The 24,780-nt window shown below is 36.1% G+C and overlaps 5 protein-coding genes across 6 annotated transcripts; 2 read left to right on the top strand and 3 right to left on the bottom strand.

The window, feature by feature from the left end:
• LOC122301039 (protein disulfide isomerase-like 1-6) lies at positions 1–7,235 on the bottom strand. Its single transcript, XM_043112103.1, is given in 13 exon segments — positions 1–338; positions 427–480; positions 1,059–1,193; positions 2,215–2,295; positions 2,905–2,973; positions 3,066–3,092; positions 3,094–3,144; positions 3,275–3,364; positions 3,453–3,533; positions 4,523–4,641; positions 4,870–5,035; positions 5,848–5,977; positions 6,485–7,235. Coding segments are annotated over 13 exon segments (1,617 nt in total). The 5' UTR covers positions 7,003–7,235; the 3' UTR covers positions 1–242.
• Positions 7,236–9,845: 2,610 nt separating this feature from the next.
• Positions 9,846–13,147, top strand: LOC122301036 (rop guanine nucleotide exchange factor 12-like). The gene is made up of 7 exons (XM_043112101.1): positions 9,846–10,476; positions 10,778–10,894; positions 11,166–11,320; positions 11,417–11,491; positions 11,596–11,868; positions 11,983–12,303; positions 12,423–13,147. The coding sequence occupies exons 1-7, from the start codon at positions 10,209–10,211 to the stop codon at positions 12,840–12,842; spliced, it is 1,629 nt and encodes a 542-aa protein (XP_042968035.1). The 5' UTR covers positions 9,846–10,208; the 3' UTR covers positions 12,843–13,147.
• A 719-nt stretch (positions 13,148–13,866) lies between these two features.
• LOC122301038 (photosystem I reaction center subunit VI, chloroplastic-like) lies at positions 13,867–15,188 on the bottom strand. The gene is made up of 3 exons (XM_043112102.1): positions 14,987–15,188; positions 14,746–14,872; positions 13,867–14,182 (listed from the first exon to the last, which is right to left on the bottom strand). Exons 1-3 carry the CDS (start codon positions 15,112–15,114, stop codon positions 14,003–14,005), a joined length of 435 nt encoding a protein of 144 aa, XP_042968036.1. The 5' UTR covers positions 15,115–15,188; the 3' UTR covers positions 13,867–14,002.
• A 1,634-nt stretch (positions 15,189–16,822) lies between these two features.
• Positions 16,823–17,655, top strand: LOC122301035 (30S ribosomal protein S17, chloroplastic). Its single transcript, XM_043112100.1, has one exon. It carries the CDS (start codon positions 16,958–16,960, stop codon positions 17,432–17,434), a length of 477 nt encoding a protein of 158 aa, XP_042968034.1. The 5' UTR covers positions 16,823–16,957; the 3' UTR covers positions 17,435–17,655.
• A 1,447-nt stretch (positions 17,656–19,102) lies between these two features.
• On the bottom strand, positions 19,103–23,908 carry LOC122301034 (homeobox-leucine zipper protein GLABRA 2-like). 2 transcript variants are annotated; one of them, XM_043112098.1, is made up of 11 exons: positions 23,676–23,908; positions 23,277–23,539; positions 22,461–22,578; positions 22,166–22,360; positions 21,672–22,049; positions 21,437–21,538; positions 20,815–21,024; positions 20,422–20,596; positions 20,060–20,331; positions 19,880–19,966; positions 19,103–19,739 (listed from the first exon to the last, which is right to left on the bottom strand). In XM_043112098.1, exons 1-11 carry the CDS (start codon positions 23,754–23,756, stop codon positions 19,359–19,361), a joined length of 2,262 nt encoding a protein of 753 aa, XP_042968032.1. In that variant the 5' UTR covers positions 23,757–23,908; the 3' UTR covers positions 19,103–19,358. The 2 variants fall into 2 exon arrangements, with proteins under 2 accessions (XP_042968032.1, XP_042968033.1); XM_043112099.1 differs by lacking the exons at positions 23,277–23,539; positions 23,676–23,908 and adding an exon at positions 23,082–23,254.
• Positions 23,909–24,780: the final 872 nt, after the last annotated feature.

The following is a 24,780-nucleotide window of genomic DNA, read 5'->3' as shown; positions in this document are numbered from 1 at the left end:
TTGATACGTAGATTAGTGGGCAACTTTACTTGTACGTAGCAAAACTCGAAAAATAAAGAAGCAACAGCAAGCCAAACGTTTGAAGCAGCAAATGCACGGTAGCACAGGGACGGGGTGGTAATAAGGCTGGCCCTCTAACCCATGGCCAGCAGCCCTCTCCCCAGAATTCTATTACAAAAAATAATTCAGAAACATTTTCTTGATGAGTCGAGATTTTGGTATGTTTACTTCACTATATTTTACTATAATTCATCTTTCATGACATGATCTTTGGCTCTCAAATGTTTGTTGTTAGATGCCGCAAAATCCTTCAAACTGGATTTTGTAGATAGCTTGATCTGCATGCACAATAGATTACTTCCACCAATTGGCTAGCATACAGATAAGTATAAACATAAAAATATCGGTAGATTATGAAATAATTACCGGATTTGCTTTATCTTTTGAAGGGTAAAAGAATAGCGTTGGAAACTCATCTACCTGCAATAATATCAGACAATAACAAAGGCATAACCCCATCAGCATCATCACTTCAGCGTTACTCCATATCCCACGACTTCAATGGAAGACCAAAAAAATGTCTCCTCATTAAAATTCAAGTGATTCTAAATTACTGGGGAATACTGCCCCCTTTTCATTCCAATATTAAGATGAAAAATACATTTTTGCAGGTGAAGTTTTTACAATAATCATGGGGTGATTTCAAATTTCAATTGCACTAAGGTCAATGAAATTTAAAATAAGAAAAAAAAGAAGATAATAGGCTCAAGCAAGCGCCTTCAGCATTTAGATATCAAACTGTACATGAATAGAACTAAAAGCATGAAGAAACGATCATGAGTTGATCGGAAAAGCAACAGGCATAACCCATTACAGGGCATCCATATACCACAATAAATTTAAATGAATAAAAGGAACTTCTAACATTTCCTTTTTCTCCAGCCATTTGAAATATATTTCTTCTGTCTTTTACAGCATTTGAGTAAATTTGATCAAAGTTGTAACTTTGAAAATAGTTCAAATTGTCAAAGCATAATTGCAATGATAATAACACTAACCTGCAGTTTTGGGTGTTCATTAGCAGAAGCATCTATCCTTGAAAATACGAGATTATCCAAACCTTTGAAGTGCTTAGCCAACTTTTCAACATGCTTGCTAGTGGTTTCACAGTTGATGCACCATGGCGTGTATACCTGTTCCCAGAAGAGAATATAAGGTCTTTTAGGGATAGAGTTTATTAATCTCCTTCTCTAGAGAAATTTTGAAACCCTAGCTGCTAAAGGAATTACAGCTAGTGTGCTGGGATTCTGCTACCAAGAAAATGCTCGGCACAATCATATAGGGAGCACCAGAATATTACCATGTAAATGTAATGAATTCTTGTCAATAATGTGGGGGATTGATTTCCTACATTATTAAAAGTAGCTTCCTTGCAGTCTTATTATCTAATGCTAGGCAAACGTGTGTACTAAAGCACTACAATCTATAATTTTGGAAACATGGAACTTTGTTCCTATGAAGCCACGTCATCCACTTTCCATTATAAATGAAATAATATAAGAGAGTAAGTTAAATTTCTCCAATGAAAGATAATATAGCTAATTAAGTTAGTAATTTACATTTAAAGTAGTCTTTTAGTATTTCTAATGTGTTTATTTTTTAATTTTATTACTTCGTGTCTTTTTACTTTTGTAACAATGGATGCATAAACATTATTGAATTTTATAAGAAGTTAAAGAGTCAATAAATTATTACTCTTAATGGCTAAGGTTACTTCATCCCTCATATTTTTTTTATAGGTACTTCATCACTCATATAAAGAGCCTTTACTTCCTCTCTCCACTCAAGCAAAGTTTGTGAGGTTTCTTATCACTAACATAGAAACAAAGCAGTAAGGTGAGAGGAGATCAAGTTACTCAACCAAATTTTGGAGATCAAGTTCTATTTATTGTATATCGGCCGAAGGTATGCTAACTTTTTTTTTACATATAATAAATTTAACAATTCCTGCCTTTGCGCAGGATTATGACTCTTGATTATGAATCACAATAAAACATGCTTTAACTAATGGCACGCATACAACTTTCTGTTTATGATTTTACAATCTGTTTATAAGAAAGATTATTTCCAACAGAACTTCATTTTCAATTAATACAATGGACTTAGATGTCATGAGCAAAGGAAAAATAGCTGAAAGGCACAAAAATGTCAAACCTCTAGAAGAACATTCTTGGGACTGCTCAAAACCAAGTCATCAAATGTCTTTCCTACAATGATCTGGATGCTTGCATCCTCCTGCAATTTTCACAATTGCAAAGAAATTCTGAGGATCACCATCATTTGTAGTAGATAGAAAATAACATTAAACAAATATTTTGAAGTTTTATTGTTCATACATATGTCTTGAAATTAATCAAGTCTGTCATCTTATGAACAGAGCTTAAACAAAAATGTCTGACAGCATTTTGATGAGTTTTTGTTTATGCATTTCATGACAATTATGACAATAAATTATCTCAGCAATTTTCTCAATGGCCTAATGACATTACCGCATTGCACTAATTGGCTGAGGGGTAAAAAGAAAGCAACGAAAAATATCCCTAAAAGGACAGAAAAGACAAATGAAGATGAGTTTTTGTTTATGCATTTCATGACAATTATGACAATAAATTATCTCAGCAATTTTCTCAATGGCCTAATGACATTACCGCATTGCACTAATTGGCTGAGGGGTAAAAAGAAAGCAACGAAAAATATCCCTAAAAGGACAGAAAAGACAAATGAATCATAGTCATGCCTTGCAACTATTCTAAATCATCTATTCAAGGAAAAAACTAAGGATGGTCCAGGCTACAATTGCATATCCATGATCCAAAATAAAATATAAAGATAGAAGACACTCACATTGTCTGGTATTGGCTGTGATTTGAAGTAAGGAGAGAGAGTACCATCCAGGAGCCGTATGCAAAACTCCTAAAATAACCCAGTTCAGATTGACATTATGGTTGTCTAAGCTGATATCCATCCAAAGGTTAAATATAATTATAATAAGAAAAAAATGGTACTTCTATGTTGGTGGGGGTCAGGGGTCAGATCTGACTCTAACAAAAACTTTGAGCTGATTCTGTTATCAAATGCAGTCACCTATATGAGAAAAAGAAAAAAAAAATGAAACCATAAGGTCATTATAGTCTCATTTAAAGATTTTTCAAGAAAGAAGAAAATGTAACAATAAAACCCCAGAAAATAATTAGTTGCTAACTGGAAAACTAACCACAGTGTTCTCTGCTTCTTCAAGCCCAAATAAAGTTAAGAAAGGCTTTGCAAGATTCTCATCTGAAATGTCTATATATATAAACATTATCTGCAACAACAAACTTATCTTAGAAAATCACACTTAAAAAGGTTAGCTAATTACAATAATGGATTTAAATGTAGGTCAAACAAATTACCTTTGATTTGAACTTTCTTGCAACTTCTTGAAGAGGCTCAAGAAAATTTTTAAAGGCATCAACCTCCATAAAGAAAAAAACCTGGATGATAGAGAAAACAAATAATTAATAAATTTACCTTGTAAGTGTGTCTGGTAAATATAAATTGTTATTAACATTAAGCTTCCCCAAGGAGAGGAAAGGAATATAAATGATTTGCTGATACTGACATAAACTGAATTGCATCTTGTGACAGTGTTGTATATTCACTGGAGTACACCAGGGTACAGTTTCCAGGACTTCTTTAAAAAACTGATCAATGTTATCTGAAAGAATCATGCTAGAAGGCTCAGACTTGCATGAGACTGTAGACAAGTTAGTCTATACTTCCAGGTTCGGCAACTCAGAATTAAGAATCAAGCTTCAGCATAAAGGGAGAGACGGATTAAACAAAATAGTGCAGCATGTTCTGTATATTTGTTCTCCTGATTTCTTAAATACATGAGAACAATATTATAAATCGCATATATATTCATCCTTTTTCCTATCATATGTACTTTAGACAATTTCATTAGACTTCCTGGAGCTAATTGATTTTTTTAAAATGGCAGCAAACCATACAATTTTGCAGCATCAGTGTTATAAACCTTCCCGTATATTTGCTGAGAGACATAATTTTGTGATTAATCAGTGAGGATTCATTGGATTTTCTAGGTCAATTTGGTTCTGCCCTACAGATGGGTAGGAAGAAGGCAGAAAGAGTTCTAAAATTTTTTTTTTTTTTATCACAGTTTCCAAAAATTTAGAGAGGTGACACTACTTCAGGAGAAGTTCCTTTTCTCCAGGGATGCCAGGGTCAAGTTGGGGAAGTACCCTGAGATGATATCATCCGCATTCAGTAAACAGCTTCATGTCCAAAAGTAAGTGCCAGTTACCAAAAGGTAGAGGTGACATTAATTGAAGCACTGAGTGAAGGAGTTCCCAACTTCATACAATGCACTTTTCACCAACTCAGTTATCAACTTCATATCATTCTACATACGAAGAAATGAAGAAGAAAGAGCAAGTATAGCAGAGGAAGTATCGGCCACCTGAAGTTTGAGTGGGCTGGAGTAAACTCTGGCAGAATTTAGCTCTGTCAGTTTAGAAACTAATGGGAACTTGTTAAACTCCAAAAACTGTAATATTTGGTCTATTTTGAAGGCCCCTCCTGCAATTTTGAAAAAATTAATCACTCGTTAGTAATTATATCGGTAAGTTGTGATCCACTCGTAATTTTCAGTGACACATGGAAAACCCACGCATAGGGGTGTATCTTTGGAATAAATGTGGCCCACTCAAGAAATATTTATCGCTTTGGAATAATTGAAAGATGAGTGTCACCACTAATAGGCACTTAAAGTAAAATAGATATACTATCACCTAATCACACACTCACCATATGGAGTGTATCTTTCTGGCTCATTTTTAACAATGCCAATGAAATGGTTAGTATCCTTGATATCTGGGAAAAGAACTTTTGCAACATCGATGTCACTCACTTCAACAAACTGGACTTCATTGTCAGATATTGCTGCTTTAACAAATTCTTCATAATCAGGTCCCTGTGATTATATTTATCATGTTAGTATATTCACTACTATACTAGCCAGAGTGAAGCTAAAACACATGGATCGTAAGACAATCTTGATCAAATATTTCTTTTATGGTGATATCCAAAGAATTGAACCAATGAAGAAATTAACTCTCCCCCACCCTTCCCTCCCAAAAAAAAAAATAATAATAATCCATAAGAGTCATAAAAATTTAGACAGTGTAGTCTACCAAACACCAGTTGGCAAGTCGTGGCTTAGAATGTACTTATATTCTACTATTTTTTATCTCTTACATCACCATTCTTATACGTACTGCAAGAAAAATATAAGTCGAAGTAGACCATAAAAGGACTGGAAAATTTCTAATTTGTATATTCCTTCGATGCCACTTAAAAGTAAAAGTGCAGCATTAATAACAGTTAATTCACTCCAAAAGTTACAAGCATTTTAAAAATTAACAATGTCAAAAGAACACCAGTGGTTGTAGGAGAAATTTCGAAAGAAAAGCAAGTGACAAGTGAATATAATTTTAAAGCCACCATGTACAATTGACAGTTGAACTGACAAGAATAAGCTTCACCAAGGGTCAATTAACAAATTAGAGAAGGGATAAGCCACATTTATGGGTAGGTAACGAAGTTGATACAACAATTTTTTCACCACATGGTAACGTTTCCCTTTTAGTATAAGGCTAGTTCACGAAAACTCAATGCCATTATAGAAAAGAACTTAGAAATAATTATATGAATTTTAAATCGGGCTTTAGTACTTTTTTCTCTGAATTTCACGGAATATTACTGAAACGATTCCAATATACATACCTCAAACTTCTCAAAGAGACCAGTAACAAACGTATGGTAGTTTTTGAGAAATTCTTGTGCCTCTGACACTGAGCTTATCCTAATAACAGGTACGCCGGTTTTTTTCCTTGCCCAGATCACAATTTCCTCCCTGTATAATAGTTATTCCACAATCGCATTAAATACAAGAGATGTGACTGGTCTACACACAAATCTTACCCAAGAAAATTTACAAACCAACGTAATTTATTGTGATTAATGAGATTGTAAAACTCTTTTTATTGTAAAATAAATCTGACGTATTACATTAAGCAGGTAAACTTTTTGCGTAAGATTTTCACGTAAAACTAAATAGTTCTCTAAGTACAACTTCTAAGCTGCAAATTTGCACGATTACGTCGAAAAATTATGACATAAAAACGCTTCGACGAGATGAAAGTCAATCAAAATAAATTGGTAGTCTACAAAAAAAACCCATCGTGACCGAAATGTATTTTATTTAAGTTAACACAGTACGAAGGAAAAAAAAAAAAAAAGAGTTATAACCATGGTTAACAACTTACGATCCTAAGCAAGACGAAATGACGAAATAATATATTCAGATATCAGAATGGAAAACGAAACATTGTCAATTTGACAAAGAAAATAGCGTGCTTACGCTGAAAATCCACCAGTGTACACTTGAGAAGTCCCATTAACAAACAGAAGCAGAGTGGGAAACCCTTTGATCTCAAGAAGGGATGCCGCCTTCGGATATCGGTCGGCATCGAGCTTGGCCATCAAAAGAGGAGTCCCCAATTCCTCGAGTGCAGTTGCAGCCTCAGCAAACTGAGGCATAAGCTCGGCACTCCTTGCACACCAAGGCGCATACCCCAGAATCAGAACGAATTCATTCCCGTCAATGACCCTCTTGGTGTTGTCATTGTTAAGCTCAAGAACAATCCTCTGGGCTCTGGTTAAAACCTCAGCCTCTGACGATCTCACACTGGGTGACCCTTCTTGTTCTCGTTTCTCCTCTTCTTCATCCAATGCCATTAATTCTTCAAAACCCTCCAAGTCTTCATCGTCTTCATTTGGGTTGGGCTCAGAAGCCTTGATGGCAATGATAAAAGCTAGTAATAGAAAAAGAGTGAGGGTGAAATAAAGGAATTGTGGACTGGGTTTTCTTGAAAGCATGGTGATGCGCAAGATACGAGCAGGGGTTTTGAGATTTGGGGTGAAAACTAGTAGTGCGTTAATCTTGAATGAGATGTGTGTTAGGACATGGGAGATTATAGAGAAGCTCTGGGATCCTGGGTCTGGAGAAGACTAGAAGAGATTTTGGCTTGATGGTGGATCGGTCTGAAACGGGAAACGAGATTAAACGCTTTTTCGCCACCTTGAGCCCGGGCATCGTTTGTTTACGCATATGAGCTTGGTTTCGTTCTACAGTTAAATTATTTCATCTTATTTTATTTTCAGTAATTATTATATTTTTTAAAAATTTCACGCAAGATATAATATCTAATTTAATTTTTTTAAATTTTAAAACCAAAAATTTTATTTAAAAATTATATTATAATAATATTTTATATAATTTTTAACTTTTATCTTATTTTATCTCATCTGTATAAAAGTTACTTTTTAAATAAGATAAAATAGCATCATTTTGTTATACAGATGAGATATTGATAGAACTCACTATAAATTAGTTAATAAAATATGCTATTTTAACTTTTCATATAAACAAAAAGTAGTGAGTTCTATCAATAACTTTTATCATGTTTTTAACTCACTATTTTTTTAACTTTTTACATAAAATTTAAACTCGTCTCAATCTATTTTATATATTTTAATTTAAAAAGTTAAAGTCAACTCAACCTAAAAAATTAAATCAATATTAATTGGATCTACAAAATATTACTATTTACAACTTAACTCAACTCATTTCAACATTCTAACGTAGCCTTAGATTGAAAGTTAAATAAAATCTTATTGGAATATAATAATAATAATTATTATTATTTTGAGATTTAAAAAGTTTATTTGTTTATTGTATTTTGTGTAAAAATTATAATAATTAGGATATGTGTTGATATAGTATTTTCGTACGTTTATGGGTTGGGCTCTCAGAAATCCGAATATTCGATCTTAGTAGCCTGCGAACACAGAAAAGAGATCAGCAGAAGGTAGCCCTTGGGTGGTCGGGAGAGCCTTTGATGCCTAAGCAAGTAAAATACTTGAAAAGTATACAGGAGAGTAGAGAGAAGCAGAAAATTTAGAAAATATAATAAGTGCATAGAGTGTAACTCTTTTTCGATACCAGAGGTTCCCTTTTATACTTTGCCTTGAGGGTTAGGCAGCCATGTCCTGTGGCGGGCGGGCCGCGGGGGGGGGGGGGGAGGAAGGGTGTCATTCCGAAGTCCCATCTGCCATATCCATTTAATACGGCGTAACCTTATGAGAAATGCATTTAATATGATGTGATCATTTGATAAGTGCATTTAATATAACGCGATCCTCTGTTTATTGTTTTGTCTTAAGGTTTAGTCTCGTCAAGATGACGTGTTCTTTATCATAATTTCAAATAAAAAATAAAAAATATTTCTAACTTTTTTCAAATATCTAAACAAACAAATATTATAAAAATATATTCTTACAATATTTTAATCTTATAATATTTTTTATTCAACTTTTTATCACTCATTTCTTAAAATTTAAAAAATATTTAGTTCAAATTAACTCATTATTATTAACAAACTATCTTATTAATATTTATAAAAGTTTCAATTTATCTCACTCCTCGGAACCAGCTCTTAGATGAGATTATACGTGAAAACAAATCAGGTCGCCTTTCGGTCCCTTTTTCCTTTCGTTTGGTGCTCTTCCTTTTAGAAATATTGATGGATCACTCATGGTATACGGATCATGCTACCCTCCTCCCAGCATCTACCGCTGCGTGTCTACAGTACCATTGCATTGTTCTTTCTTTTAAATATTTTTAAAATACATAATTTATTAATCATTTTCTTAATCGTTATAAAAAATAAAATAAAATATACGAGCAGTTAAAAGTTAGACCAGGCAACAACACCGGGGGCAACCTAGCATTTTCCCATACTATATAGGCTTGTTTCCGGTGTAGATTAAATATTGAATCGAGATAAAATGAATTAATATAAAAGTTAAATAAAATATTATTTTTTTTAATATTATTATTATTTTAAGAATTAAAAAAGTTAAAATTTTTATTATATTTTATATAAAAATTTAAAAAAATTATAATAATAAAATAGAATGAAACACTTTATTATATCCAAACGGGGCATCAAACTCCATTTGCAAATTTTTTTTTCTAAGCAAACATAATATATATATATATTAAACAATTATAAGATAGAATAGTCAAAAGGTAAAAGCCTCCAACAATTATTCCTAATAAGCTCATACAATATAAAAAAAGAAAAATAAAATCTAAAGGTAATGAGTTGACTCACACCATTTTACACCGGAGGAATTCCGCCTTAAGCGATTTTGTTTTGTTTTTTGTTTTTTTCTCTCTTAATTGCATAGCTGCTGATAGTCTGCTTAATTCCACCAACAGATAGCATAAAACACTTTTTATGTAATATTATAAATCTCAAACTTCATTTTGGTTACAATTAACCAACTGATTTTTCCAACTAAATAATTAGTTGTTATGCCTTCAAACATTCTTCAAGTCCAACAACACATGCAATGTAACGAGTTCATAAATCATAACAGCCTAAACAGAAGTTTTCGAGACATCATGCAGCCGGACCATAAATATTAACAGAAATACGTAAAAAAAGATCTAATACAGAGTTGTCTGGACACAGACACAAGGTTTACGTGTCTTGAGCCGCCTTTTAACACATATCAACCTTCCATTGAGAGAGAGAGAGAGAGAGAGAGAGAGAGAGAGAGAGAGATGTGGTCAGCAAGCCTGTCTGTCTTTCCTTGGATTATGGCTTTCCTTTGACCTTCACTTTAAAACCTCAACCATCCAATTCACTGATAACAAAAAAATAAAGAAACAAAAATGGCTCTAACACACCTCCATTTCTGCATAAACATGCACCCCACGTTCTGGCTCCCTAAACCGAGAAAAGGAAAAACTAACACACATCCATCGAACAAATCAAGATAAAATTTTGTCAAAAAACACTAATTCCTAACAAAAAAGAAAAAAAAAAAACATCTTTCCTCAATCATTTCATTTGGGAGTTAGGCTTTCTCCCATCTTTTTCCATCTCCCTCTTACTCTCGTAACAAAAATAATAGACAAAATAGCTCCCTCTCCAACCCCTTCCGACAGGTCGAACAACTCGCATGTGTTCTACCTTGTTCATTCTGCAAAAGCTTTCCTCAGAAAACTAAAAATGGTTAAGGCAATCGAAGAAGAGGAAGAAAATTACAGATCCAGAGTGTTAAAGTTTAGAGGGATGCATGAGAGTGCAGGGAGACATGGAACGAGAATGAGCTTTGATGGTGGTTCTTCCTTAGACCCTGCCGACGATGATAGCACGACAATGTTCTGTAAAGAGTCGGATCAGCCATTGGAGAGACAAAAAAATGGTTCTGTACTGAAAGGTACTGAATCGAGGTTGAGCAAAGACGCAGCTGCAGCCAAAGACAAGCAACCCTCTGGCAAGTCGCCTCTTAGTTTTTCCAATGCAAACATTCATCTCAATCATTCGTCATTAACAATAAGTTGCTGTAAAAGTTTTATTAATTTCTTTGTCCCTATACCTCAAAGGTGAAATAGGTTAAGATTTATATTTTCCCCTGCAGATAACACTTATGTGCTGTTGATTTTAATGCATTGGGTTTACCGTACCGATTACATCAATCATTTATATTGAATCCTTGATGATTCTGATTGATTAGAATGAACTTTGCTAACCAATAATAAAGTTGATTCTATTTTTTCTTGTTTGTGTTGATTTAGATATGGAACTGATGAAAGAGAGGTTTGCTAAATTGCTGTTGGGTGAGGATATGTCTGGTGGAGGAAAGGGTGTTTCATCAGCGTTGGCTTTGTCTAATGCCATTACGAACCTTGCTGGTATTGTTGAGATCTACCCTTTTTGGCATCCACAGGTGTTGATTGGTTAAGAAGCTTTAATGCTTAAGGAAGAAAACCCATATTTTAATTTTTGGTACACACTTATGGTAAAAAAATAAAAATAAATAAATAAATAAATAGCAAGGATTTTAATTAGGAGGATAAGTTGGTATTTCTTGCTTCCTTCCCGAAAGCAAGAAAAAAAGAAGACTCAATTAAATATCAATAGCAATTTAAGTTTCTCTTGATTTTCTATTGCAATCCAATGCAGCTTCCGTTTTTGGTGAACAATCGCGTCTAGAGCCAATGTCTGCAGAAAGAAAAACAAGGTGGAGAAAAGAAATCGATTGGCTTCTTTGTGTCACCGATTACATTGTTGAATTTGTTCCTTCCCAACAGAAATCCAAGGACGGAGTCAATATGGAGGTAACAATCAACAATCTCTCTCTCTCTCTCTCTCTCTCTCTCTCTCTCTCTCTCTCTCTCTCTCTCCTGAAGTGTTTATGTTTTATGATATGACAGATAATGATGACACGGCAACGAACTGATCTACACATGAACATCCCCGCCTTGCGCAAGCTTGATGCAATGCTTATTGTAAAAACATAAACTTTTCATGGTTTAAAAAGCAATTATGCAAAGTCCTATTAATGCTTTAATATATAATTGTTCCACTAAAATTAAGGACTTACGATCTGCAGGATTGTCTAGATAATTTTAAAGACCAAAATGAGTTCTATTATGCGTCAAAAAATGCCGATGACTCTGAGAAAAGGAATGCGAAGAGGAAAGACGACAAATGGTGGCTACCTACTCCTCAAGTTCCTCCAGAGGGTCTATCTGAAATGTCGAGAAAGTTTTTGCAGTATCAGAAAGATTGCGTTAACCAAGTGCTTAAAGCAGCCATGGCCATAAATGCTCAAGTTCTATCAGAAATGGAGATCCCAGAAAACTACATTGAATCCCTGCCAAAGGTAAGGAAAGAACGAATAAGTCTCGTACAAGTGCTATTTGCAATTCAAGAAACGTGCCAAAATCAATTTTCTCATCAACTTTTGTTTTTCTCCCTTTTTTTGGTGCTATGAAAGAATGGTCGGGCAAGCCTTGGGGACTCGATCTATAAGAGTATTACAGAAGAATTTTTTGATCCCGACCAGTTTCTTTCCACCATGGACTTGTCATCAGAGCACAAAATCCTAGACCTGAAGAACAGAATTGAGGCTTCCATAGTGATTTGGAAGAGGAAGATGATCCAAAAAGATGGAAAATCTGCTTGGGGTTCAGCTGTGAGCTTGGAGAAGAGAGAGCTCTTTGAAGAGAGAGCCGAGACGATTTTACTCATCCTCAAGCATCGGTTTCCAGGGACTCCCCAATCTGCACTAGACATCAGCAAAATCCAATACAACCGGGTACAAACATGTTCATATCTAGGTTCTTATTTCAAGGAAAGAACATGCCTACGATCATTCCCACATCTTTTTTCTTCTATTCTATGAACTATGTTAATGGATTCTTCTTGGTTTCACAGGATGTTGGGCAGGCTATTCTCGAGAGTTACTCAAGAATCCTAGAAAGCTTGGCCTTCACAGTTCTGTCACGTATTGAGGATGTACTCTATGCTGACTATATCACTCAAAATCCATCACATGCCACATGTGCAAGGAACTCTACAACAGAATCCCCTCATATTCCAGGGACCGATATATTTTCAGTCCATAGAGAAGAGAACGAGGAGGCGCCACCTGTGACACTGTCGGATTTCATGGGTTGGGGTCTGGATCAAGGGGATGCAGATTCAAGGGATTCAACAGAATATTTAGATGAAGTGTCCAAGGGTGCTGACGAGAGCTATCATCACTTGCACAAAGTTGCCAACATAGCGACAAACAAGAAGGTTTCCTACCTTGAGAACTTGGGTGGTTTGAGAAGTCCAACAGCACGCCATTGACAACTTTAGGGGGGAGAAGATGGAAAAGGTAAAAAAAAAAATGATGAACACATCAGAGAGAGAGAGAGAGAGAGAGAGAGAGAGAGAGATATTGAGTCAGAAAGCCTGGCCTCGAGATATAGATTTTCGGTACCATGTGGAGCAATCTTTGAGTTTTTATTACCTGTTTTCATTCTATTTCTTCCTTCTGTAAATAGGGAAGAACGAGCAAAACTAATTTGGCTCGAAGCATTTTCATGTGATTGTTTTCTGGCCTGTACAAGAAAAGTGAAATTGTAGTCTGACAGATACTCCTTTTTCTTTCACCCTTTTTAAATATTCTGACAGCTACTTAATATGAATAGGTGACGAACTCAGATAACGTACAATGATTCTCACAGGCGTGTACTCAATGTTCTCCTAACTAACTGGGTTTGGAGCACCACTGATTTTATGCGCTTTTTCAGGAAACTGATCTCAGGGCATTCACAACTACCTGAAAGCGGAAGAAAGCAGTTTATATTGTTGTAGTTACGATGCGCATCATAACATCATGAACCACCTCAAGAAACCTCAAAACTAATGATTCAACTACTTACAATGGCTTCTGGACGGTATAGAAATCGCAACTCTCTCAATACCCATGGACTTATTCGAAGCAGAATGTTCAGCATGGCAAATCGTTTTAAGCACAATCAGGCCGGGCTCTAGAAATACGGCTGGTTGGCCGGTGGAGTATAAAAGAACCTAGCAGCATTTACTTTCATCAAAGCAGTACAAACCTAAAACGGTGACCTCAAGGCTTAAGTATTCTGTTCCATAGGCTTCCAAGTTGTCCCAAAAATGTTACTTTTGTGAAATGAAACATAAATTTGCATCACGTTCAGAGACACTAGCACTCCCACTGGCCTAGTTTCCAATCTCTATGGAACTTCAAAGGCATACATCAATAATTAGCTTCCAGACAAGCCCTTCTTTCAAGTTGTAGACTATCCGCAAATCAGATGACAAAAAAATCATACTCAAACAACAATAGACTAAGACATAAGAGCAATGCACTGATTTGTACTCCAAATAAATAGTGAATAAAGGATCTTAGTTAGGCTTTAGACATACTTACAGGATCTAAAAAATAAGTTACATACAACGAAAAGCTTGAAAGAAGAGGATCTGTGAACAAATTAGAGCTTGCCACGTGGGCCAGGCTTTCGTGGAAGTTGGGGGCCCTTCACGATTGGCAGGATGTCACCTGAAGCAGTGGCACTGAAGTAAGCGAGGGTGGAACCACCTCCCAATATCAAGAATTTGAGCAATAACCCCCTCTTGGTGAATGGAGCTGCAAATGTCTCAAAGAATTTGCTCTGCAATTCCGTATATAAGATTCAGTCATATAAGTCAACTATGTTTGGACAAAGATTAAGCAATATTTTTTGACAAGTAAATGCTAATATTTTATAGCCGTTAGCATCCACAAGATTAACAACAGATAAATCAAATCCAATTATACAACAAATTGACATAGCTGTATCCACTATCAAGGATGAGCAGAGGAGAGGGGTTCCTCTACGATGTTGTCACTGTGATGTTTATCACAAATAAGCAATCTCCATTTCCGGCTTGGGCCTGGAATTCTTAAAATTCCAACCTAAATGGTTCCAGTTCTGGCCTTCAACTTTTTTTTCAAAACTCATGGTTGAAATTTTGAAGTACATATTTTTATTCCATGACCATAAGCAACAAATTTTACAATTCCAACCTGCCTGCATTCCATTACACAGCAATGCAAAAAACATTCCGATAATCATTTCAACCAAATCTTTCATTACCGGCTAAATATGAATCAAATTGACTTCAAGGCTAACACACAAAAAATCATTTCGCAACGCCAAATCGAAATTTATGAAAGCAGCAACGAGTCACACACCTGTAGTGAGTTGTATGGTGAAGGCGCATCTGACCCGTACAAGTCCCACTGCCCAGTGGTGTTCCCCAAGTCCTCCAAATCAAAGTAGACACTCTTGTCACCATACTTCGCCACCACAGCACCAGCCCTAATCAATTCAAGCAACAAGAATAATATAAAAGGCTTCGCCAAATTTAAGATACTGACGTCAAAGTCAGAGCCATTTTCTGGCAGTTTAGCAGACGTGTATGAAAAGTAATACCTTAAGCGTCTGGCTCTAAGGCTCTGGAGAGTGGGCTTGAAAGAGAGCTTTGTTCCGGTTAGGGAGCTGCCACCAAGGGCCTTGATGGTGGGTGGTTGCAACGCAGCAAAGGTCGCTAGAGAAGCCATGGGCTTGGTTCCAAAGCGCTGAACTTTTTTCAGTTGTTGCGTTTTGAAAGCCTAGAGGGATGGGATCTTTGGGTTTTTTTTTTTTTTCATTTTTTTTTTTTTGGCAAGGATCTTGAGTTCCACGTGGCAAATTGGTTTGTCTGAGAGAATATGAATTTTCATTGAGGTGATGCCACTTGGATGGGAGCTCGATAAGCCTATCCCTGTATGATCTTGATACGCAATCGCATCCCTTTTAAAGAAGAAAAATAAAAACTCAAAAATGAATAAGAAATAAATGAACAGCAAAACATGTTTTTTCGTCGGGGAGTTTTAGGATTCTAATCAATTCGGTTTGGTTTAGTTTTAAATAAAATTTAGAATCAAATTATATAAACCGATTTTATATTTTTAAAAATTGATTCTATATCGATTACTTCTTTAAATTAATTCTTTCGATTTTATCGATTCTGGTCTAATTTGATCTGATTTTTTAATTTTAATATACTATATTATATAATATAATATATTATATATAATATTATAATTATATTACAGATTATAGTAATATATTATAGAGAAATGATAATTGCAGTCGTGATTATGTAAGCGTCTCGCAATCACTTTTAAAAAAGTAAAAAAATAAATAAATCCACATAAAAAAATTAATTTTTTAATAATAGATTCACTCTTTTTTAAAACGATTGCATGGTGCTTGCACATTCTACATCTGTACGTAGCATTACTCTATATTATAATATATATATAATATAGTGATATATTATAATATATATTGATATGGTATTAGTATAACTATTAATATATACTATATAATATTAATATAACTATTAATACAATAAACTATAGTGATATAGGATTTAAAAATTTAAAATTATATTAATCAGTAATTTATCATATAATACAAAACTATTTTATATATAATTATATATTATATATAAAAATTATCTACAATATAAAAAATTAATATATATATATATATGTGTGTGAACATGTCCAATCCAATTTTAGAAAAAGAAAAATCGAAACTAAACAGATTTTGACTAATTTTAAGAAAAATAAAACTAGTACTAGACCAACTCTTCAATCTGGTCTGATTTATGGATTCATCAATTTCTTTTTACACCTTTATGGAGGCTGATTTAATATATATTTATTAAAAAATTGATAAATTTATAATTATTTTATAATTTTATTCTAAATTAAAGATATTATGTAAAGTTGAAATATTTTTTAAGTTATTATATATTCAGTTAGTTGTATAGATCACATCATTTACATCATTTAAATAATAATATTTAATTTATAATATTTAAATTTTAAACTTTATATTTCAAATCAAATTATGTCATGTAAACATTTATTAAGTATGTTTTACATGTTGATTTAAAAATATAATTTTTTATTTTTTTAACTAAGTGACATTATTTTTATATATTATGAATAGTAAAATAAGTCATAAAATAATTATAAACATATCATTATTCTTATTAAAGCGATAAAATACATGCTTCATCTACGTGCTTAATCCTCTTGTAAGGTGCAAAATCTAGGGGCTTAATCCTCTTGGGTTTCTATGGGCCTTGGAGAAGCTTTTGGGCCTGGAGGATCCAAAATCTAGGGGCTTTGCTTTGGTTTATGCTGGTCCAAGCTTGAAAGTCTCCCTATCATGTGGGCTGATCTGATCTCCAAATAATCCTCTCTCTCTCTCTCTCTCTCTCTCTGTGCATCCTGAGTCCTGATTCTCCTCGCACGTACCTCGTTACAACCAAATCCACTTACAAGATAGGATACGGTAACGAAGAAAACACCTCCGACGGTTCCTTATCCCCCTGGCAATTCGAGGATGTCTCTTGCACCCTCACTCATCCAACTCCCTCCCCTACACTCCCTCAAGCTCTCCACTCCGTTCCTCAATGGCTGCACTCCTCTTTCCCTTCTTTCCAAACCCACTTCCTCTCTCGCCTCACCGATTCCATCCCATTCCTTCCTCCCTCCCATCAGAGCCATGAAGACAATGCAAGGTAAAGTTGTTTGTGCCGCAAGCGACAAGACCGTGGCTGTGGAAGTGATGCGTTTAGCTCCTCACCCCAAGTACAAGAGGCGGATCAGGAAGAAGAAGAAGTACCAGGCTCATGACCCGGATAACAAGTTCAAGGTTGGCGACGTTGTGCAATTGGAGAAAAGCAGACCCATAAGCAAGACCAAGACTTTTATAGCTGTGTCGGTGCCAGTTAAGAATTCGAAGAAAAAAAAGACCGAAGAAGAAGTGCCAAAGGAGCTTGGGATTCCATTGGAGTCTCAGCAGCCGCAGCAGGCTTAGAGTGAGGTCTGTATTGTCGTCCATTTTGTGATTTTGCAATGCTTTTGTGCTCAGCTTTATGCTATGCAGTTTGAATTCAGGCTTATTTGACGGTATCTTGGTGTTTGGAATTATGTTTTCGCTCAAATCCATGTATTTTAATGGTTTTTGGTAATCGGAGTTATATTTTACTGGCCTGACTCTGCTTGAACTCTTGTATTTATTTTATGGGTTTTGGTGTAGTAAGTGTGTTCGTTTAATTTCGGTCTGTCTTTGAATTGGGATTTTTTCAATCACGAAATAGATGGTGGTAGCAGTGACCACTCTTGGAATTAGTAGGATTTGAGAGTTGAGACGGTGTGGAAAATATTCTGGGAGGATACAAGAGAGAAACTGCGAGTGGATGTGAATGAACGAAGATGGATATATGATCGTTTTGGGTGTAGATTTATTGTGAATTATGTGAGAGCGGTGCACATGGTGTGGCATTTAAGGGTGAAAGCGGGATACCTTTTAATTCGGATTCCTTGCATTCGACAGGTAGATTCTTGCTTTCATGAGTTGACAAGAGTTATATGCAGATTTAGGAATAGTTTGTCAATTTTGTTTCTTTTGCTGGGCTTGAGCTTTTGATTAACAAAGGAGGGCTATTGGAGAGCAGTTTTGGTGACTTTTATGATGGGATATTTAATCGACCTGGGTACTGCTCAGAAGAACTGCAAAACTGATGTTTGATAATATGTCACTCATAGGTTCTTGATAGCAAAAAGCTTATTTTCATTTGTCATGTGAAGTACATTCTCAACTGATGAGGTGTAGCTTGCAGATTTGATGTAACTATTCATTACTCAGTACAACAAGAAATTTACTAGATTGTATACTCTGGGTTGAGAAACTTTCGTCTCAAGTCCCTATGACTCACTAGCATTTGTTGGTAAATCTGAACTACTACATATGAAACGATGAGAGTTAGCTTTAAATGGATATTTAACTTTAGCAAGTGTTATTCTAGGCTTGTAATCTTGTATGCTCAATTCTCCTTTTTTAATTATTCAAGCAAAATGTATAGACCAAGTATAGAGTGCAGAAGAAAAAAAAGGGACATGTTAGTAAAACCATTTGTCATGGGATTAAACTGGCATGATTTGCTTCAAGCGGATGCTTTGTCTGTTAATGATGGTTCAGAGTGACTAAGTATAATAAGATAATTGATGATTAAGATTGTAGTGTTCCCCACTACATTCAGTCATTAGGGTACAACTTAGTGTTCAAAGGGCAAGCTTGGAATGAGCTATAGATTCAGATATCTTGGGTTCGATTCCACATAAGGAGTTCCCTTTGATTATTTGAGACAGTTTTGGCGGGTGTGGTCGTGGTTCTAAGATTTATTCCTCAAGGGCGGGGATACCTTGGTGAGGTTCCATGTTATCAAAAAAAGTACTCTCTGCTATGTTCATTATTCTATTGCATCATGGGATGTATGAGGCCGGCATAGCTGGAAGGATATGCGAAGCTTGAAAGTAATTGAATGAGGGTCTTCATAGTGTTATTATTAAGATAAAGAAGTCCTTACCCTAGAGACACTAATGAGTCAGTAAACCATTACTTTTTTGAATTGCTACAATATTCCCAATTGACCAAGTTATTATTTGAACCATTTTTGTCACGAGCAATGTATTAAAGCAGCACTTATATGCAACCACAATATGTCATTGACAAAATAAGAATTCTATACAGATTTGGAAAGATTCTACTCCAACTCTCTCCCTTACACGTTCTTTGTATCTCAAGAATGCCAATTACAGATATACTCTCCGTTATAACCAATAGACAAATCAAAGCAAACTCACATAAAAAAGCTGATTTGCTGAGCTAAATATTTGGAAAGGAAAACAAAACCTATGAGTTTACAATTAATTAGTGTCTATCCAATGAAGTTGTTTGATCAACCATCCTCGCATTGCAAGCTTGTCTTAATATTTCTCAAGGTACATGATATTAGAGTGTTAACAGAATCCACAGACTCCACGGTGGGCTTAGCTGTTGTAGAGGTACTAGTTAGGATCTGGAATGCTATTGTAAGCAAAGACCCAGCTTCTGTGCTCTTCTCATCCTGCCTAGAAGTAATCACTAGGGGTCTCGACTCGAGCCCATCTGGAAGAATCGAAAATCCCGAAGGCAATATGGCAATGTTGCTAGAGTCACATCCCGTCATCACAGACTGCATGCCGGTAATGTCCACAGGAGCATGGACCACCATAGACTCGTATGCATTGGTGCAGCTATCTTGAATGATCCACGTACTGTTCTCTTTCGATTTTATCGTCTGAAAGTTTGGAAAACGAATGTTAGAATGTGTTTGCGTGTTGTCCGATTGTGGTGAAGTTAGAGTTGAATGGAGTTTGTAATTTTGACTTGAGAGAACTCAGTTTAATGAAGTTTGTAATTTTGACTTAGAGAACTCACTTGAATGGTTACTGCATTGCCACGATCTTGCCCCTTGGATAAGTTTGCAATGGATTGTGTTTGACCTCCTTTGAACATTACGTCCCACTATGATTGACAAATACGAATATCATGAGCCAATAATCATCACAAACAATTATGTTATCACTGTACTAAGTTACCACTCCAAAGCAGACAGACCTCATCTCGTCGAGCTTCGTCTCGTAAGAAATCAAATAGGACATAAGGAGACACAGGCAGCCATATAGAAGAAACTGCACACAAGATCAACCCAAGCGGTTCTCCAGGATCGTTCAAGTTCTTCCTGGAAGTTATCCTTATGTCTTCCCCTGTTTTGCTTGAGACCTTGGTCCATGTATGAAAGCTCGATGCTCCAATTGCATGGCAAAAACTGCATGTCATCCTTTGTGCCAACTTCAATATGCTTTTCCTACCAGCCAGTGTGGCAACGCCTATATTTGAGACCAGGTATATATGCTTCAAAACCCTCTCTATATTGAAGTATGCAACAGGGAATCCAAAACTCATTCATCTTGGCTTACCCGTTGAATCCTTCGTGGGGACATTGGTTGCCATGAAGAAAACGAGCCGTTCACATTGGAGTTGCAGTGTCGCCATCCAATGCCTTGCACCAAAAGCTAGACCGCTGTTAATGATAGAGCGGTACATCGTATGAACTGTGGCTTTCTGGCATTCCAAGTGTTCTACCCAAATAACCTGCCAAACAGCTGAAGACCGTCAAAAAGCTCTGCTTGCTACATTGCTTTAAGTCTATGCTTTACTCCTAATTTAGTTTCAACTCTCAATTTTCTTTTTATATATGAGTTTTTTCCCATACCCTGGCCAAGATTGACCATTGATTCTCCAAAATGTCCCGTCACCAATTTATAAGGGCAAGAACAGTGGGATCAATTTGTGAAAATCTGTATACGTACCTTACAATGGCCATTTGATTTATCCTCGATGATGCAACCAGATGGGCGTTTTCTGCATTTCACAAGGGATGCATCAATGTTATCCTCCACTTGGTCGATTGAAACGTCGACAATTGCCCATTGTTCAGCACTCAGTTGCTTGCAATATCTGACGAAGTACACTTCTCTAGTTGGCACCATAGGTGTGAGCATTTGCAATTCTGCGAACATCTGAAATTGAACATTAATCGTCTTCTGTAAGGATCTCGAAAATTGAATGAATACTTACTAGAAATTTAATATCGTTTTTTCTTTCTAATTTCTTGGTTTTTTTTTTTTTTTTTCCAACTTGAAGCAGGAGATTTTCCTTTGTTGAATCTAGATCCAAACTGTGGCATGCACCCAAAACGTCCAAGATTTTGATCACCTTTTACAAGCTGATATAATACAACAGAAAAGTTGTTCCGACACAAAAGTCCCTAGCTACTTTTTCTTTTCTTTGCCTATCTCGTGGTTGGACCACATGGCAAAAGTGAAAAAAATTCGAGGATTCTTTCAAATGGAGTAAAAAGCATTTCCTACAGACTCTAGTGATCACTTTCTCGAGGTAAAAGAAATACCAAAGGTTGAACGAGCAACTAACCAGTTGTACAGCACCATTTCTATTAGGATCTTCACCATCGGAGATTACATCAACAGTGGCAGCCTTTGAGATCAAACAGGGAAACGTTTCTTTCCACTTACTCTGCAATAAAAACAAATTAACAATATCATATGGATCGAACATGACTAATATGATTTCGTGTCTCTGAGAGAGAGAAATCTTGCATGGTTTGTCAGTTTATGCAAGGTTTTTTTTTTTTCATGTAACTTCTTACCACATCCGTGAAACATTGAAGAAGCCGTGGGAGATCCACAAAAACAACTCCAGTCTCTCTCGAGGCTTCGATGGATCTCTTTGGCCGTACATTGTTAGTAGAATCTTTGGCAGAGAGCTCTTTCACATACTCATCGTAATTAAGTATTTCACGACCAGTTTCGACGCTACGTATCCATAGTGGTTCTCCAGCTGTAGCCATCGTTATCAGCTCCTCCATTGCTTCATTTACTATCTCCATTACCCTCGACTTCTTGAGCCCGAAAATTCCATTGAGAAAATCTAAAGAGCTTCTGCTATCTTGGTCTTTTCCAGTTGAGCACGAAGGCGAGGCTGTTCCCGGAGGATATTTTCCGAGAGCTGCTCGGAGTTTTTCTACCTTCAAGTTTGCAAACGAAATGGAATTATTCAGTGTAAAACATACATGATGATAGCCTGATCGGAAATCGAAAAGCAACTTTTAATTTCTTGAGTTGAAGGATCTTTCGAATTAACCTCGGTTTTGAGTCTTGCATTTTCGATTTTGAGCTGTTGTTCATCTGTGGTAACTGCTGCGTCTTGGCTTGTGGTGGCCGTGCCACAGTTGGGGCAACAAGCTTTGTTTATTTGCTCACGCATGGCTTTATTTTCTTCTCGGAGTTTCTCCATTTCCGTTTTCAGCAAAGAGTTTTCATGCCGCTCTTGTATAGCCTGCACAGTTCATTGAAGTACTTCACGAAACAAAGAGGGCAAAAAAAAGGGTGCAAAGCCATGCAACATTATGAAAGAATAATTAATTTGATCAAAATACCTTGATTTGGGTTCGACGATTTTGAAACCAGAACTTGACTTGCCTAGGAGCAAGGCCTAATTGCTTGCTGAGTAGTTGCCTCTGCTTCTCATCTGGGTGGGGCGACTCTTTGAATAGCCTGCAATCGATCGAGTTCATATATAGTCACATACATATATATACACACATATTTTATGGCATTAATTGGAGGCCAAAGTATCAAAAATGGACTATTATGACATGAAAGTGTGGAAACAAATGATGATTAATACATAACTTTAGTCGTCTGCGGGGAAAGGAAAAAAAATGGGCTTTTTAATATTATCTTCCTGTCGATAACCATGAACGACATGTACATAAAAAAACAAAGAAAATAAAGTTAGTGGAAAATTTAAGATGGCTTTAACTTTTGAATCTTGTTTCTTTTGAAAGCATGATAATTTGCACTAGCTTTTTTATTTAATCTTTGGGAGTAGTTGGGACTCATATAGTACCATAAAAGCAGACATTAAAGCCACTAAGAATGACATGCAAATTAACCCACTTTAACCGAGGCTTCCTTGGCAAGACACCGGTAAATGAACAATTATCAAACCATGTTCATAAAAAAAGCTAGCTATTCCCAGCAAACAAACACCCCACCTGGAAGCCATAACTGGTTTTTATCAATGATTCAAGCAACTCGAGTAACTCGGAATTTAACTCCATGCAAATGCTTAAACTCATTAGCTAGGCCTCCTGATCAGCTTTCGAATCCTTTTTCTTCTTCATACGTACGTACGTACATAAAGAACAAAAATTGGCAATCATGATATTTTTAAAGATCAAAGACTTTACGCTTCCATTTCTCTGATTTGCTCAGCCGTGTGCCTATGATACTTCTTTCTCTTTTTGGTCTTCTTGTTCTTGTCCCCGTCACCATCATCATCGTGTTCTCCTTCGCCCTCTAAATCATCCTCGGATCTTGATCTCAGGAGCCCCGAGTTCTCGCTGCTAATCTCTGCCGTGTCTTCTCTCTGGCCGCCGCCTCCGCTTCCCTCATCCCCCTCCTCCACCTCCATGTTCCCCGCCGCGGCCCCGGCATCGCGAAAAATCCCAGCCTTTTACGTAGCGAACACAAAAAAGAAGGAAGTAAATAAGCAGAAACTATATATGCTAGCTATAAGAAACGAGCAAAAAAAACGCAATGGATCATAGAAGTTAATTAGAGGGTTTAATGATGAATGTAAATATTACAAGGCTGAGAGACAGCGCCGGTGAGACAAAGAAGTCTTTGGTGCGAGAAGTGGGTGGGTTATTCGACATGTCCACGCCCATGACAAGGCAGGGAGTTCTGATAGGCGTGGCAAACTGGGCAGTTTTATGGAGCAAAAATGGTGATAAATGAGTTGTAACAGTCGTTCCTAGAGAGAGAGAGAGAGAGAGAGAGAGAGAGAAGGAGGGAGGTGGGGCTGCTTGATTTAAGGACATAAAACAAAAGAAAATGAAGAAACTTAAAAAAAGGAGTTTTCTTTCTCTTTTATGCGTCATTTGTTGTGTGTTCGTGAGTTTGAGTGGGCGAGAGAGAGAGAGAGAGAGAGGGGGGTTGGGGGGGGGGGGAAGACTGAAGAGGGCTGGTAGGGGTTGACCGTTAGATACTGAGAGTGGGAATGTGAAAGTCCCAACTAACTTTAAAAGCAGTTGAATAAACATTTGCATCAACAGTATTTTCGGTTTTTTTCTTCGTTTAGCAACTTGGGGTAAAATGAAGCTGCAAAGCTCGAGATCATTTGCGATTTAAATTTGATTTATCTCAAGGAAGAGACAGCTAGATGTCAGCAAAGCAACTTTTACTGCATTAATTGTTACTTTGTCTCTAGTATTGGTTATCGTGCTTGAACTTGGATTGGGATTCTAGCTTTGATGGGTTTACTGCAGATAGATATAAAAAGGAAAATCTTCCCCCGCTCCCGCTGGAGCTATTGCTGCTAATTCTTCTTTTTGTAATTAAAGAAATATTTTTTAATAATATTATGAATATTTTTTAAAAAAATATTTAAAAGTATTAAAAAATACATATAAAAAAATAAAAAAAAATACAATTTTATTTTAACTGTATCTAGTTCAATGCCTCCCATATAAAAATTCAACCAAAACCTAATTAGACTTGGACAGGTTTGGATGGCAAACCTTAAAATCAGATGCCATTCATGGTTGCCTATAATTAATGGGTATTTTAGGAACCATATGATCAACAATATAGTTAAGGTCAAACCATGCTGCAGCTATGACCACCACCTCAAAGCTAATTTTAATTTGTGAACATTTTTTGACCAGCTTTGTGCATGGTCTCCAGTTCTAA

This window comes from Carya illinoinensis, chromosome 2 (assembly GCF_018687715.1).
Source record: "Carya illinoinensis cultivar Pawnee chromosome 2, C.illinoinensisPawnee_v1, whole genome shotgun sequence".
Taxonomy (NCBI): Eukaryota; Viridiplantae; Streptophyta; class Magnoliopsida; order Fagales; family Juglandaceae; genus Carya; species Carya illinoinensis.
Note: the sequence above shows the minus strand (reverse complement) of the source record. Positions and strands in the feature narration are given on the sequence as shown.